General features: G+C 44.2%; 1 protein-coding gene across 3 annotated transcripts in view; it reads left to right on the plus strand.

The window, feature by feature from the left end:
• Positions 1-3,569: 3,569 nt before the first annotated feature.
• PPP3CA (protein phosphatase 3 catalytic subunit alpha) overlaps positions 3,570-16,701 on the plus strand; it is a 312,598-nt gene continuing 299,466 nt past the window's right edge. Inside the window, exon 1 of one of the 3 annotated variants that reach the window (XM_065907021.1) lies at positions 3,570-3,800. In XM_065907021.1, the coding sequence (XP_065763093.1) occupies positions 3,743-3,800 (58 nt within the window). In that variant the 5' untranslated portion in view covers positions 3,570-3,742. Of the gene's footprint in view, positions 3,801-14,240; positions 14,284-16,701 lie in introns of those variants that run through there. The other 2 variants (XM_065907022.1, XM_065907023.1) reach the window with 2 other exon arrangements.

Here is a 16,701-nt window from a genome sequence, read left to right on the forward strand (position 1 = left end):
TAATTCTGTTATATAACAGATACACAATAAATTCTGGGCTTTACTTTTGAACTAACATAGCAATTTTTGTGTGCTAAAGTGATATTTCTAGTAAGTGGGCAGCATTGCTCTATGTGGTAGTTTAGGCACTCAGCTCTTTCCATATGAGGTTACACCCTCTCTAGGACCCTAAAAGTCTCTGAATTCAGCTAGAGATGGGAGGCCATAGGCTGGAGAATGCATATCTGCTGCTTAACTGCCTAGTCAAAAAGTGATGAAACACTTCAGCCCACAGCTTATTGACCAGAACTAGTCACATGGACCCACTCAGATGCAAACAGGTGCAGGTGGGAAACGGAGTCCTTACCTAGCTCGATGCTTCACAGAGAGTATACTAAAGAAGGGGAAATGTAATTTTTGGTAGACAGTAAGGTTTTTTTGCCAAGATTTTTTTTTTTTCACTTTTTCTCTTTTTCTTCACAAACAGAGGATATTGTTGAATTCAGTATCCAGGAATTGCAGTAACTTCTTGAAAATGTAAATTCCATGTCTAAGGTGAGCTGATGCAAATGGTAATATAATCAAAGACAGTCTGGGCAGTCTAACAGGATAAAAAGAAACATGACAGTGGGAGATAGTAAGACATATAAAAAAACACCTTTGATTTGGCTCTGTCAGTAGGCCCGCTATGTGGACATAATTGGTCTCTAGTTAATAAGCTGCTGTCTAGTTTTCCTTGGGGTAGGGTCCAATTTTCATTAGGAAGATGTGTCTGTGTTGCAACAGTGTGGAACCAGACACATGCATTAAAGGCACCTGATGATAATAAGATGTGTTGTAAAGTGATTATGATTCATAACATTTTTTCCCACACATATTTCAGCTAGGAGGTGTCCTAGACTTGTAGCGGACTGAAGGGTGTGCCTGAAAGGTGTGCCTTTATTTCCTATCTGCATCATAAAACTATTCTATGGTGCTGACATTTTAAGCCTCTGAGCTTGGTACTGTTTTTTTTTTTTTTCTCCAGTATCTGAAAAGTGAGCCCAAATATTGGTGGGAACTGTATCTCTGCTTGCAGTATGCGGGAAAGAACATTGCTGAGTTAGAAGCAATCATCCCTGGACATGGTTTCCTGATCTTTCCTCAAGCAGGCCCTCTTCTTCACCTACAGGTCTTGGCATCCTTGCCTCGCTCTGTGCCATCTGGCTAGGGGCCAACTTCCCAAATCTGCCTTAGCAACTAGCTCTGCCTGTGCTCAAGAGGCGGTTTTCAACAAATCCTTCTTGAGGCAATACCCTGTCCTCTCAGAACTCATATCTTCACGGCCTTTCTACCAGACTAGGCTTCATTACCCGCAAGGGCCCTTTTCGATCTTCCCCCACCCCACATGAACTACCTATCACAGTGTCTGGCATATAAAAAGATCAGGATTCATATTGATTGAATGTACTGTTTGCCTAATTACCACATAACAATCTTAGAGTTGTGAATTGGGCACAAGAATTTGGACCCAGTGGCAGTCTCTCTGAGCCAGGGACATGGCCTTTGGCTAAAAAGACCCCCAGGAGGCTCACCTAACCTCCAACTGTGAGCTTCTATTCCTTGCAGGCCACACTGCTGAAGCCACACTCGGGTCATCAGCCAATTTCTAAAACTTCGAGTTTGAACTTTAATCCTTGTTCCCGGCCTCTGCTGGTCCTCGGTCCTTAGGGCTGAGGTTGGTTGGGGAGATGGGCTGTGGCGAGGTGACCTTCTTGCTGAGGGAAAGCTGCTCCTCATTAGCAGGCCAGAAGGGAACATTTGGGTCACAGTCACTCTTCAGCTTCCCATTCTCTCTTTCACACTCCTTCCAACGCGAGGACAGCAGAATGGGGACCCGCCTTGGGCTGCAGTGCCTTGCAGGTATTAGGAGCACCAAGTGGGTATCAGATGATGCACTGGAGTTGGCAAGGCGGCTGTCGTGTCACCAGTCCTGACCAGTCAGTGTCAACAGTAAAAATAGGCGACCCTCTCCGACGTTTCTCTCCCCCGCGCCTTCCCCCGCCTAGGGCTACTACCCCAGGAAACTCAAGAGTTGCCCGGGGTCGCGTGTCCTCTCGTCCCCATCCTCAGTGCGCGGCCCGCTCCCGCGCCCCGCCACGTCCCCGGCCGGAGACGCTCGAAGCGGGCCCCCGCCACCAAAGGTGTGGATGCAGGGGTGGGAAACATTAATAATCACGACACCCCTCCCCAGCCGCCCACAAAAGCCCCAACAGCAAAACAGGCAGTACACCCATCACAGCGGAGCCCGTCTCCCCAAGGTAAGTTGTTGATTCGTCGCCGTTTCGGCTATTCTCTCCGGACAGCTGCGGCAGCGACAGCAGCTGTGAGGCGGCTCCGGAGCTCCTCGCGCTCTTCCTTCCTCCGCCCTTCCTCGGCCGCCTCTCACCCCCACCCCCTTCCCTGCTCTCTTCGCCTCCTCCCTTCTTGCCCTCCCGCGGGCCACGCACGCACACACCCGGAGACACCCTCCGCACTTGGCTACTCACACTGCGGCTTAACCCAAGCCGGCAAGGCACGGTTGCCAAAGCGGCGCGGGGTGTGTGTGTGCGCGGTCCAGGGAAGGAGGCCAAATGGGGCTAGGGGGGTGGCACGGCAGAGCCTCTCTCCTCCCAGCCGCGACCCCCTGCCCATTTCTCCTTCCCTAATCCCGGGCTGCCAGCAACAGTGACACCTGAGCGGGGGACTGGGCGGTGGAAGCAGCAGGCCCGCCGAACTGGCAGCCCGGAGAAAACAGAGCGAGGGGCGGGGACGACGAGGAGGAGCGGGAGGCGGGGCCAGAGGGGAGGGCGCCGCTGGCAGTGAGTGACGCTCACGCTATCCAATGAGCGCCCAAAGCTTCAACGTCGGTGGCAGCAGGGGGCGGGCTCCGCGGGGAGGAGGAGGCTGCTTCGGCGCTGGAGGCGGGGGCCGGGAGGAGGAAGGGGAGGAGGCGGAGGCGGGAGCGGTGGCGGCAGCGGCGGCGGCGGCGGCGGCCGAGGCGGCGGTGGCGGCGGAGGGTAGGTTGCGCCGGGGACTGAGTCTGCCGAGCTCCGTGGCTGTGCCTGTGTGAGTGAAGGAGCGGCGCGGGGAGGCAGAGGCAAGCGCGGGCGAGCGAGGCGGCGGGACGTCTCCGGCGGCCGCTGATCAGCAGCGGCGCTCGGTGTGGGGAAGCAGCGGCGGCAGCAGCAGCAGCAGCAGCAGCGGCGGCCGCCTCTCCGCCGCCGGGGACGCCGAGGCGCGGCTAGTGGCACTGACATCGGCGGCCCTGCCTCTCCTTCCTCGCCCCCGGCCCTCCCCATGTGATCGGTCTTAATCCCAGCAGTGTGCGCGCTTGGGGCTCCATTCCGCGGTGCCCGATCTCTGTGCCAGGGTGGGTGCTCGTGTGTGCGCTTCCCCACCCCATCCCCCTTCCCCCAAGAATAAAAGAAGAACCGAGAGGCGTGCTTAGAAAATAAATAAATAACCACCACACACGCGCAGCCCGGAGCAGAGTCGGCAGGGCTGGCGGCGGCGGAGGAGGAGTGAAGGCGGCGGCGGCGGCGGAGGAGGAGGAGGAGGAGGAGGGACGCGCGGAGAAGGCAGTAACTTTAAAGCCAGCTCAGAGCCCAGAACCTCCAGCCAAGCGGTTTGCAGCGCGGCGGCAGCGGCGGCGGCGGCGGCGTTGAGTGTCTGGCCCGCCTGTCCGGTCGGGGTGTGCAGTAGGACGGACGAGCAGCGCGTCGCTGTCCCCCGGCGGCTGGAGATGTCCGAGCCCAAGGCAATTGATCCCAAGTTGTCGACGACCGACAGGGTGGTGAAAGGTAAGCGGCGCGCTGCGATCGCCTGGGTGCACCGTGTGCCGCAGGCACCCGGGAGGCTCGCCTCCCCTCCCCCAGCCTAGGGTTCTCTCCTCGCTCCAGCCGCGGACCTTCTAGGATATTGTGCAACCCTCAAATCCCCCCTCTCTGGCGCGCCCTTCCCCCACGCTTCCCACCCAGCCCCACTTGGGGCATTTGTATTTACGGGGGCGTCAGTTGGCAAATGGCTGAGCCGAGGGGCGGGGGTGGCGGTGGCGGGAGGGGGCGCCCGGGGAGGGGGGTTGGTTGCTGGCAGGGTGTAGCTGCTGTGACAGAAATAGGAAGTGGGTGGCTGCTGGCGGGCTTGCATGGGATCGGGTTTATGGTTTTCGTTTGCAGAGGGAGGGGTGATTTATGGCTTTTAAAAAATTAATATGGCATTTTTATGTGGCCGTGGCTTTCCACCGCCGGCCTCGCCCGGGCCGGGTTCTCTCGGCGCTCTATTGCAGCAATTCCCCCTGCGCCCCCTCCCCCTCCCCTCCCCCCGCAAAGGGCCTGCACAGGACTCGCGAGAGAGCGGGAGAGCGTGGGGGGAGCCCGGCGCTTCCTTCCGCGCGGGGCGGGAGCGGCCGCACAGAGGGGGCGGCGGAGGGCACGCGCCGGGGGCGTGGGAGGCGGGGGACGACCCGCGAGCCCCGCCGCCGCCGCCGCAGCCCCGGGATTCCCCGCCAGGCCCTGGGGAAGACAGGAAAAGCTGCTCCCCAGCCTCCCTCGCCGCCCCCAGCCTTCCCCCGCCGACCTGTCATTGCTCTCGAACGGTGCCGGCCGAAGCACACCTCCCCGGTGCTGGTAACTTCACCCGGCTCGCTCCTTCCGTGCCCCTGGCACCCGCTTCTGAACGGGCTATTTGATTCCTATCATTGGCTCTTCTCCCCCTCCCCGGGATCACAGACTCCAGGCGGCAGTGGCTCTGGAGTTTTTGGAGGAGAGAAGCCGGGATGCCTGGGATGTGGAAGGGGGCAAGTAGTGGTCTCCTCTCTCGCACCCGGGAACCCGTCATCTCCGTTGTACTCGTGGAGTGGAGAAGGAACCATGCTATGCATTCTGGAAGGATGAAGCAACAGAGCAGATATACCAGGTTTGGGTAGTATCCCTACTTAATGTAAGCGTCCCTACACTCCTGGGGTCAGGACTGAGCAGAGAAGGGATGGGCATGGGCTACACGCTGAGCGGGCCTCTGAAATTGGGAACAGCTCGGGCTGGTATAGAGAGCGAGTGTGTGTGTGCCTCTGTGTTGTGTGTAGAACAGAGATAGTATCTAATGTGGCCTGAGCATGCAACTGGAATGCAAGGCAGAGAAGTCATGTGCACCATGAACACTTAGGTGAAGTAATCCAGCAGTCTAAAAACCATGCATGATGCCTGAGTCCTTCTGAGACTTCAGAAATGTTCATGCATCCACTCAGGTTTGCTTAGTTTTTGTTGTTGTTGTTGTTTGTTTGTTTTTAAGTGCTGTGTGTGTGTCTTGTCTTGTTTTGATTCTATTAGAATCATTCCTGCTTCAGTGCAGTATTCATAGACCCATCAAAATAAGTAGGTAGTATCTCTGCCAAAATGACTTGAAATAGGTCTGCAGATGCACAACTACTCTTTCTGCAGGCATGGATTCTCATGTAAACAGTCAATTCAAATTCATTCAGAAGAACTATGTTTTGTGTTAAGGGCCTATGTTGACATTTTAAAAAAATTAAGACCTTTTGCTGAAATAGCAGAGAATAACAACTATCTCCCTAAGGTGTGAAGTTTAGGTGTAACTCCAGTCTGTATGTTGAGATTACCTTTTCTCAAAACACTTGATATAAAGCTTACAATGACAGCAGTAAATGTGTCAGCAATTAGGAAACACTCATATGTGCACACAGAAGATCAGTTCTCTGTTTTAAGTCACAAAGTGTGGCTTCTTAATGTAATTGTAAAATTGTCATCAAGTGAAGATTGTGAAAATAATTGTTCATACATTCTGGCTCAGTGTCTTTAACAGTTTATGTGAAAGAGAGCATTCAACCATTCCATGGTTATTCTGTCTTGCTTTTTTACAGTAATATATTGTATACATTTTATCAGAAATGGTTTTTCATTATACATACACACGACCACCCATAATTAAAAAAATTTAGTTTACATGTTTTTGCAGAACTGAAATGTGGATCAGTATAATAGACTCAAAATGAAAAAGTTAATTTTGCATATGTTTTGATAGGGATTTTGGCGTGAAATTTTGTGAAAATTTTGTTTAATGAAAAAGTTTTATTGATGAATCCTGATTTTAAGTTGGAAATACTACTGCTATTCCTCTTATGCTTTCTTATAGACTTTTTACTGTTGGCTTAAGAGGTGTTATTGAAAGTTGGCTTTAACATTTTGTCATACCTATGAGTTTTACAATTAATTGAGATAATAATCTGTTTTGATTATCAGTCTTCTATGACATAGCATTTCCACATGAATATATGTGTATATACTTAGCAAGTAGAAAGTACACATTTTTAGAATGGAAAGCAGATTAACTTACCAAAAGATTTTTCACACTTAAAAAATTTGATAAGATATAATTCGTGAAACCATGAAGCCATGACTTTAAATTTTGTTAGACTTTATCTCAGTGATCTGAGATTGACTCATTTTTTTAATGTAGGCAAGGGAAATTTTTGTGTTCCATAAGCATTTTTTCATTTTAAGAAGTATGGATAATATTTACTCACACATGGGAATAAGAACTTGGATCATTATTATTGTGGCAGGCCATGGCATTTGTTTATAGTTATCTTCATTACTGTGATCTGACTTTTATTGTATATTAGACGGCTACTTACAAATAAAGCTGTGCTTGTGGTTTTGTTTGTAGTAATGCGATGATGTGACAGCTTTCTTGATTTGTGTTTCCAAAATAGAACTTTAGAAAGGTAGGGAGACTGAGTTTTAGCCTCAGTTGTGTAATTTTCCAGATACTCAGCATCTTCTTGAAGGTGTTCACACATGGTGGTCAGTTTGTAAACCTAAAAAATGGAAGGGAATGGCAGCATGGGAGAGGGAAAGCGTTCATTTAGATAACATCAGAAAGAAAGTTACTTCATCTAGCTAAACTGGAACGGTTTTATTTTGACTGTTCTTGGAATAAAAACAGTGCAAAGTATAAAAATTCAGAGGAAACATCTTGGTAGTGCCATTTGTTGGAAATCAGAGTAACTTGGTCCATTTATTGTTTTGATATTTTTAAAAAGAAAACATTGTATAATTATAAGGCAAAAGACAAAGGGCAATAAGTAGAAGAATAACTGTTTCCCTGTCCCCCCATTACTCCCCTTTGTGTGGTTTTTCTCTTCACTGGAGCTCCATGGGCCTCGTTCCAAACTCTAGCTTCCCTTCATGTCTCTCTGCCTGGTCCTGCCTTTAACTCTTGTTCTGTGGCCCTAACATTCCCAGTGGTCTGTGGGACTTTGTTAAACATGTGGAGGAAATTGACCTGCACGTGTTGAGTCTGCTGCCTTGTTCCATCTCTTGCCCTTTCCTCTCTTCCCATCTTCAGGTATTTTGTCATGAGCCTTTTCTCTTAATCCAGATTGCTTGAGTGGTAGACATTCCAGATACTGTGGCAGGTTGCTGAGGGGTCAGTTCCTGAGAGGTGTTTTGGGGAATTTCTCAAAACCCTTAGATTGGAAACTCTTCTGCTTTGTGCCAGGTTGCCTCTGACTCTTGCAAAAAACAAAACAAAACAAAACCCCCCCAAAATCAGAGCTGTCTTTCTGTGTATTGTCAGCTTATATAGTATTTGTGCAGGCAAAGTACAGGTAGAGAAATTCTGGAAAGATATCTAATATCTTGTAAGCAAGACAATTGTCGCTAAGTAGAATATTAAGTAAGTAGGGATTCATGCCACTAGTGTTTCTAGCTGAGAGAGGCTGGTAATATTACTTAATTAAAGAAAACAAAAATATGCTATATCAGTGATAACTGTCATGTTTGGTTCTTGGAATATTAAATAATGTCATTTCTTTGCTGTGTGGCAGGAAGAGCTCATTGTGACTTTATTTTACTGATGTTTGTTAAAATCAGTTGAGTTTTTCCATGTATTTGGTTTTCTGTTTGAATTTAGTAAAACTGCATTAATTCAGTGTCACTAATTGAAACTTTGACTAAATTTCCTTGTTTGGTGGCTGGAGTTTACATCGGCACTGGATGGATGTGAAGAAAGGGGTCTGCTGATGTAATTAATACTATAAGCAACATGATTTGGGCATAGAAAATAAATAGAGAACAAATTCTTATCAGGACTTAGTGAACAGCATGCAAATTAATGCCATTAACTGCTATTAGATTGATCTATTCATTAATCCTTTCAGGATTTCTACTATAAAGTAAACATAACACAAGTGCATTATTTTGAAAACATTTTGTAAACTTAAGGCTTAAGGCAACAGTTGCAGCCAGGATTCTGGGAAATTCCAGTGACGCTAAAGTGCCATCAGTTAGAAGAATTAACATTTAAAAAAATAATAGTTTTTTGGGAACTGTGGGAAGAGCCTCTGCTTTAAAGAACAATCTATAGTAAGACATCCAGTTAAAATGTGAAAAAAAAGCAAACACCTTAGAATCTAGTTTCAGGTTTACTTTAACATTTGTTTATATTAGTTTAGAAATATGTCTTGTAAAATCTATTTATTTACAATGTGTTATTATTTGTAATTTTGGAGATGAACTATGACTGATATAGTGTGCATTTGTAATTTTTATAATTGGCCTCTTATGCTTTTCCTTATCTTTTCTGTGGCAGCCATGTGTAAAGTTGAAACTGATTATGAAACCAAATAAAGAATCCATTTAGAGTGACCTCCTTGGAAAACAGTATTTTTCTAGACCTACTCTCCTTTAAGCAAATCCAGTTAAATTACCATTTTGAAACTTTAGTGTAAATATTGGGCACTTCTAGAAATGTAAAAAAATGGTGATTCATGATATTGGACTTAGATAAAAACTAGAAAATCATTCTGTTAATTTTTTCAGCAACTTTCTAGAGTCACATTCTCTTGATGTTTAAGAGGAGTTCAGTGAGATTTTGAGTTCCAGCTTCCTATAATTCCACTGTTATGTGTTATAACGTCATAGGATAGTCCTATATGTAAAGAGGCAGCATTGTATTCATCAGTCACTTGTGAGAACAGAGGATCATGAAATGGGAATAGAGAGCTGGGAAGGTTACAACCCTTGATTCACTCACCTGGGAATCGCAGTTCAGACACTGCTGACACAGAATTACAAATGACAGTGTGTTAATAATGTATTTTCAGGGTCACTCAAGAATAGTCAGAACGGTTAATACTGAAATCTATGAATGCCTTGGGTCTACAGTGGTAGCTCATGTGACATTTTATAGTTGAAGAAATGGAGACAGAAAAGATAGAATGGTTGGTCACAGGTGGGACTAGAATGGAGGTAAGTGTAAGCAAATTCTTCCCTTTGGCAAAGAGTCTCTTTTCTCTTGAGCATCTGTTTGAAACTGTTACTTCTTTTAGCAATACCTAGGATGTCACATTTTGTTTCAAAGTTTTCTTTACTGAATTACGGACTATATAAAATAGTTTTATTAGAAGCTTTTGATCTCTATGTTTAGCAGAAATTTAAATTTTGATGATAAATGTTATAATCTGGTTTGATCTTGGCAGGAGGTTAAATAAAAGGAAAACTTTGTTAAACATTGTTTCCTATTCTTGTAAATACGTACTTGGAAACAGAAATAGCATACTTTCCTGTTAAGGCATTTTTTATACTTTTATTTTGAAAAGTGTTATTGTAAGACTCTTTGTCTGAACTACAGATAACAACCCATGTTGTTATTCTGGTTTGAGGATTTAGTTAATTTCTAGAGAGAGCTCAAGTGAAAATAGGAACCATTGCTTCTTAGGTGTTCTACTACTTTTTAAAAATACAGTCAAGTGGAAATGATGTATACTGAAACAGTGTTTCAGTTTGTAGACTGTCTTTAGTAGTCTTTGCATTTTCAGCATTTTAAACCCATTTTATTTTATAATATTTCCATCTCCTGTATTCATACAGGCTGTATTCATTGATAAGCTATCAATTATATTTTATATAAGAAATCAAATAAAAAATTTTATATTCTTCCATGGTGAGGGATTCTGAATAATTGCTTAAAACAGATGGACTATCAACTTGAGGACTTAGACCTATTAGTTCATTTCAGTCGCTCAGTCGTATCCGACTTTTTGTGACCCCATGGATGCAACATGCCAGGCCTCACTGTCCGTCACCAACTCCCGGAGTTTACTCAAGCTCATTTCTATTGAGTAGGTGATGCCATCCAACCATCTCATCCTCTGTCAACCCTTTCTCCTCCCGCCTTCAATCTTTCTCAGCATTAGGGTTTTTTCAAATGAGTCAGTTCTTTGCATCAGATGGCCGGAATTTTGGAGTTTCAGCTTCAACATCAGTCCTTCCAATGAACACCCAGGACTGATCTCCTTTAGGATGGACTGGTTGGGTCTCCTTGCAGTCCAAGAGACTCTCAAGAGTCTTCTCCAACACCACAGTTCAAAAGCGTCATTTCTTTGGTGCTCAGCTTTCTTTATAGTCCAACTCACATCCATACATGACTACTGGAAAAACCATAACCTTGACTAGACAAACCTTTGTTGTCAAAGTAATGTCTCTGCTTTTTAATATGATGTTGAGGTTGGTCGTAACTTTCCTTCCAAGGAGTAAATGTCTTTTAATTTCGTGGCTGCAATCACCATCTGCAGTGATTTTGGAGCCCCCAAAATAAAATCTGCCATTGTTTCCACTATTTCCCCATCTATTTGCCATGAAGTGCTAGGACCAGATGTCATGATCTTAGTTGTCTGAATGTTGAGCTTTTAGCCCACTTTTTCACTCTCTTGTTTCACTTTCAAGAGGCTGTTTAGTTCTTCTTCACTTTCTGCCATAGGGTGATGTCATCTGCATATCTGAAGTTACTGATATTTCTCCCAGCAATCTTGATTCCAGCTTTTGCTTCTTCCAGCCCAGCATTTTGCATGATATACTCTGTATATAATAAGCAGGGTGACAATATACAGCCTTGACATACTCCTTTCCCTATTTGGAACCAGTCTCTTGTTCCATGTCCAGTTCTAACTGTTGCTTCCTGGCCTGCAAACAGATTTCTCAAGAGGCAGACCTATTGCCGAACTTCAAATCCATTTCACAAATGCATATGCAGGTATTTAAAAATATATAAATAAGCTCTGAGGAAGCAGTTATCAGTTATTAAAATGCTGTTTATGGAATTGGATGGATTCCTTTCGAGACCATTATAAAGAAGAATAGAACCTTGTGTTTTTCTTTTTATTTCCCTAGTCTGTTATTTTGCCTGACAGCAAAACAGAGTCAACTCTATTTTAAAAGATGGTCTATCTGACTCTACGAACATTTATCCCTTGCAGCTGGAAATTCTGCATGTCTCTGCAAAAGAGAAAAATGAGTAGAAATCAGAGATTTATGTTAACAGCTGCCTGGAGATTATGACATTCTACCTTTCATTCAGTGTTTGTCAATTTCAGATACTTGCTACAGTTGTGAAACCAGAAGAATAATGGTTGATATTCAGAGAGAATGTTTTATTCATATGCAGTTAAATTAAAAACAATTCCTGTCAGTTCCAGGATTCTAAGGGTTAAAGACTTTGGTGACTGTGTAGCTCTCATTTTTCTTTTTGGGAGGAGCAACTGCTTCTGATTTAAATGTTCAGTTGTCTACATGTAGTATTAGGATGTTTTGGAAATTATAGTATGTCAGTATCTAAACTATGTCTCCCAAGTTGTTGCATTTACTTGGAAGTTATATAAAGTGATTTGTTAAAATATATATTCAAGGTTTTAGTTTGAAAAATATGGTCATTGAACCAATAGTGCCAAGCTCAATGCCTTGCTCTTTATGCAGTGAATAAATTCTTGTTGAATGATTTGGGCAATGCAAAATTAACAGGTGCCTCCAGAAGCCATAAATGGAGACATATTATATGTTTATATTGAGTTTATTATATAAATTCTGATTCAATGTAAATGGTTCTGCCTGGTTGATTGGAATGCTTCCTTCTCCAGCCACATCAGGGAATGGACTAGAAGAAGGCATTACTAAGGTGACACAATTAGATTGAGGGCAGTTTTGTTGTTTGGTCATTTGGACTGGCTTTATGCCAGCTGAGTTTAAAAGGCTAAAATCCTTTTCAACTTAGCATATTAACTTGAAAGCTTTCTTTCAGTTTCTGCTATATTTCTCTTTAGCCTGACTGATTTCTGACAAGTGAGAAAAGATATGTTAATCTCTCAGTGTTTGATTTATTGGGTGATTTATATGTTTTAATTATTGTCCAGGCATGGGCATGAAGAGAAAAATGACCTGGCAAATTTCATGACAACAAAAACAAAACAGAAGCAAGACATAAAAAATCCAAACCAAAACAAAGTAAAATCCTCTTCCTTTGTTTGCATCTCAATTTATCATTTTCTCTAAAGCTTTTGTAATCCAGTAATGCAGCCCTCTTCAATATAATTTCCTGCCCTGCTATGGCCCCTGCAGCGTCACTTGCTGCTATCTAGTGGGAAGATATACAGGCTATGAGATGGTAAAAGGTGACTAATTCTTCTGACTTCTTATATTCTCCTAAGTGGACTTTACGCCATCCTTTAACATTTGTGTTTAAACATCTTGTGAGCTATACCATTTTTATCAAATTAAATTAAAAGCATAGTATAGTCTCTTAAAATAATAGAACCTGAGTCAGGGCTTCACGTTTGTGTTACAATTTTTTTTTTTTTTTTTTCCACAAAGGAATTACATTTCTTTTTATTATTAAACCTGGCATTGTTGGTCTGCTATGTATACTTAATGCTAATAAAGTACATGCATACCTTCTCTGTGTGGGTCTGACTCTTGGCATGATAGCAGTTCTGATTATTTAATTCTCATGATTTCAGCTTTAGTTCAAATGCTACCTCCTGTGGGACCCACATCTCCTGATACCTTGAGCTGGAGTAGTGAAGGGACTGAGTCCCTTCATTTTCACAGTGGACCCCTTGACTATAGCATGTTGCTGTGATGGTTAGTTTGTCTGCCTCTCCTCCGAAGGAAGTGGAGAACCCGGAAGACTGGGGCTTGGTTCCATTTATTTTTGTATCATTAGCCTGCCCTAGATTGTTAAATAAATGAAATAATAGATCAAGGATAAGAGGGATGTAAAATTTTGAATTATAGGGTTCTTTTCTATTTTGAAATTTTTTTTGTGGATCTTAAACCATGGGTGACTCATGAGCATGAGGAGTTTCTTGATTTGTAAGTGCCAGTCCTGTAGAAGGGGTTTTTCAGATGAGTTTTGAAATGCTCTGTTTCCTAGTGGGGTCCCATGATTTCTGTGCAGTAGCCAGCTAGCAGAAGCTGCAGGCAGGGGTGGCTTACCCAGGGAGTGCTTGGTTTTCAGTGAGTCCGTGTCAGTCAGAGGGTGTATAGGTTGATTTACTCAAAGACAGGTGATATTTTTTCGTGGGGGGAGGTTGGTGATGATGCCAGGTTGAGGGGTGAACTATTGTGACAGGCATTGGGGAGACCCAGGGTTCACTTCACAGTTGTATTGCTTACTTCAAGAAACGTGCAAATCCTGATGAATAAAAGTTAATACATTTTGGAGTCAAAACAGAGACGTAAAACGTACTGCAGGCCCAGATACGAGATGTCTGTGTGATAATAAGAAAGGCTCTTTCAGGTCCGGAACACAGGCTCCTCGTGAGTCGGCTCTCCTGACGGCATCTCTGCATGGTGAAGCCTTTGAGAAACGTGTGGCTTTGGGACCCATGTCAGCAAGGCGGCAGTCTGAGGAGGCGCCTGCTCTCCGAGGGCCCTTGTGGAGGACCATGGGTGGATCTGCACCATCCCAGACTTGGTCATATGGCTCCACATTAAGGCAGGCCAGCCAGGGCTTTCCAGGCTCTGGTTTCTGAGCCAGGACTTAATGTCTGACAGAAATACTTTTCTGTCAAGGAGTTGCAGACTAGGGAAACTGTAGTTTCCTACAGAACAGCCTCATCATCGTCAACCTTTGCCCATTCACATTTAGCAGCCAGGAGGGAATCACTCTTGTTTTCACCTCTGTAGAATGGTCCACATGCTACACGGGTGCTGTCTCACTGCACAGACACTTCTAGAAACATGTGGAAAATTTGGAATATGTTGGGGGAAAAAAAATAAAAGAGATCCCCTACCAGTGATTAAAGGATTTTAAATACAACAGGAACTGGGATTCTTCAGTCTTGAAGAGGTTGAGTGGTGATTTAATTATAGATTTCACATATTAAAAAGTCTCTTTCTACAGTTTCTACATCTGACATCACACTCAGATGTTATCCATCACCACTTTCAAGTGGATTCGAGAAAATGCTGTTCGGAAGCACTGGGGATTCAGGTGATTTTTGTTTTTTTAACCAATTAAGGACATTTAACACTGGCATGGATTGTGGCGATCTTCTGAATGGAGACACTACATGACCTTCATTTTTTTGACTGTAAATGAGATCTAAGTCTAATTATGGGTATTTGGAGTTAGAAGAAACCTTGGAAATCTAACTCCCTTTTGGCCTGGAGCCAGTCCTCTGATTGTGAATGGGGATGGGGGACGGGAGACTTTTTAATCTGTCATACTTGCTCAAGTCTGAACCTAACAAAAATGAACAAATCGGACTCTTCGAGTTGGAAAGTGCCCCAGAGATCTGGCTCAGGACTCCCTGTGGGATTGTTTCCCAATGCCTTGGGAGCAAGTCTAGTGAGAAAGAGCTCCCAACCTCCTAAGAGTTCCCGCTCACCGGAATGTTTCCTGATTTTGACGTTGGTCTGATGCTCTTAAGTATATGTTCATCGTTCCTAGCTTTGCCCTACAGAGTTCGATAAAATGAATCTTTTCTCTCCTTTACAAAAGAGTTTATTTGATATTAAAAACGGCTTTCATGTTCTTAAGTCTTCTAGCTTTTTCCCACGTGGCATGGTTTCTGGGCTTTTCCCCATCGCAGTAACCTTCTTATAAAACCACATCAAGTTGTCAGGGCCTCTTGAAACTGGAGAAGTGAGCAAAGATTCATCTTGGCTGACTTCCTCCTGTGGAACCTTCAGCACCATGGGCTGGGTTGCTTCACTGTTCTTGCCCTCTGTGCCCCTGTGCTAACCTTTAAACTTCTTGGAGCTCAAGTCCTTCCCTGAGGGGCCCCAGTCTGGCATCCATCCCATGATGGCCCTTGTCTGGGTGAGGACCACCGTGGTCGGAATGCTGTCCGTCTCCTGCCCTTTCCCACTGAAATTTCCTTCACTTGTATCTTTTCTCAGTCCCGCTGTACCCCCAGCGTTAAGCTATCAAATACTAAATCTGCTCTGAAGTAGGAGCTTTCCAGAAAGCCTGACAGCAGGTGCATTTTAACAGTGATTTTCTGGAGGCATTGCTTGTATTTTGCTTGCTTTTATTTGGGATACAGGCAGGTACTAAAGACAGCATGATAGCCTGACACCATGGTGGTTTAGTGGGGTCATTGAGGACAGGCCAAGTTCCTTGTTTACTTTTCATATCACACCATGAAGGCTGCTCAGCACCCCGCTTGACCAGAGCCCAAACCTGCATCTCCTGCCTGCTCTGACTTCTGGCACTCAGTCTTTCAAAGTTGTTGATAAACAGCTCCTAAGGCCATTGAATTTGGCTAACCCAGGGAGTCTGATTGTAATTTGATAACTAGTTTAAGTTTCACTGAGGCCTAAAAGAGGCCAGTGGCTTCCAACTGTGGTGTCACAACACAGGTCTGTGTTACACTCAGCTGTGAGGTATTAACAGCTACCGATAACCTACAGAAGTTTGCAAATGACATACTTTGAAACATCTATATATACACCAGGGTGGATTCAAGTTCAACCTAAAAATGTTACTTTCACTTGCATTCTGATGTGTTTCCTCATGCGGGAGAAGAAGGGATGGAGCTGCAGCTGTCACGGTGGGTATTTGCATAGCTTGCAGTCCTCTTGATCCTGCCGATATGCCTTTAATCACAGTGGAGATCAGACATCCGTGTAAGCTGTGACAATGTTTGCCTTTGTTTCCATGAACATTTTCGAGCATAGCTTATTAGAACATAGATTCACTCATGCTAGTGTTTGGTTCAAGTGAATGTCATGTCATATGACTCTTGGTAGGAAAAAAGTCTGAGACTTGAGGTTAGAGAACAGACCTTTGCCAGACAGATCGGTAGACTGAATAGGTCTTGAAACATTGAGGTAGACACTTTTGGAGTGATTTCAAAGTGCCCTGTGAAGCTTTTTCTCCTCGAACATTTCCCGTGGGCCACACCTGAAATTCCATGATTAATTATTTATTGAGGATAAGATTGGTCTTCTTTGATAGAGGTTTCAAAAGTAACTGATCTTTAAAAAATAATTTAGTGAATTGACTTTTTTTTGCCTTTGGGTGATACTGAATCCAGGAAAAATTCTGTATTTCAGGAGCCTTTTTGAGAGTGAACATTCATTTCTCTTTTTAAATCCATATCTCATGCCGCTTGTATCACTCAATTTTCCATACTGCTTCCTTCAAGTATGACTCATTTTAAATCTCCCAGTTGGTAAATAGATTAAATAATGCATTATTGAGTGTAAACTGGCTGTTAAAAATTATTATTTCCTTCACTTACCAAGCAGTTCGTCTCCTTATCCATCCTTCCATTCTATCCATGCAAACCTCAGAGTTGTAGTGCCCCTGCCTCTGTGTTGTGTTCTCAGGGCTTAAAATAAAGTAGACAATCTTTGAAGGTTACTCTCCAGCAGTGGGTGTGAAAGCAAGTCACAATGTAAG

This window comes from Muntiacus reevesi, chromosome 16 (genome assembly GCF_963930625.1).
Source record: "Muntiacus reevesi chromosome 16, mMunRee1.1, whole genome shotgun sequence".
In the NCBI taxonomy this organism is placed as follows: Eukaryota; Metazoa; Chordata; class Mammalia; order Artiodactyla; family Cervidae; genus Muntiacus; species Muntiacus reevesi.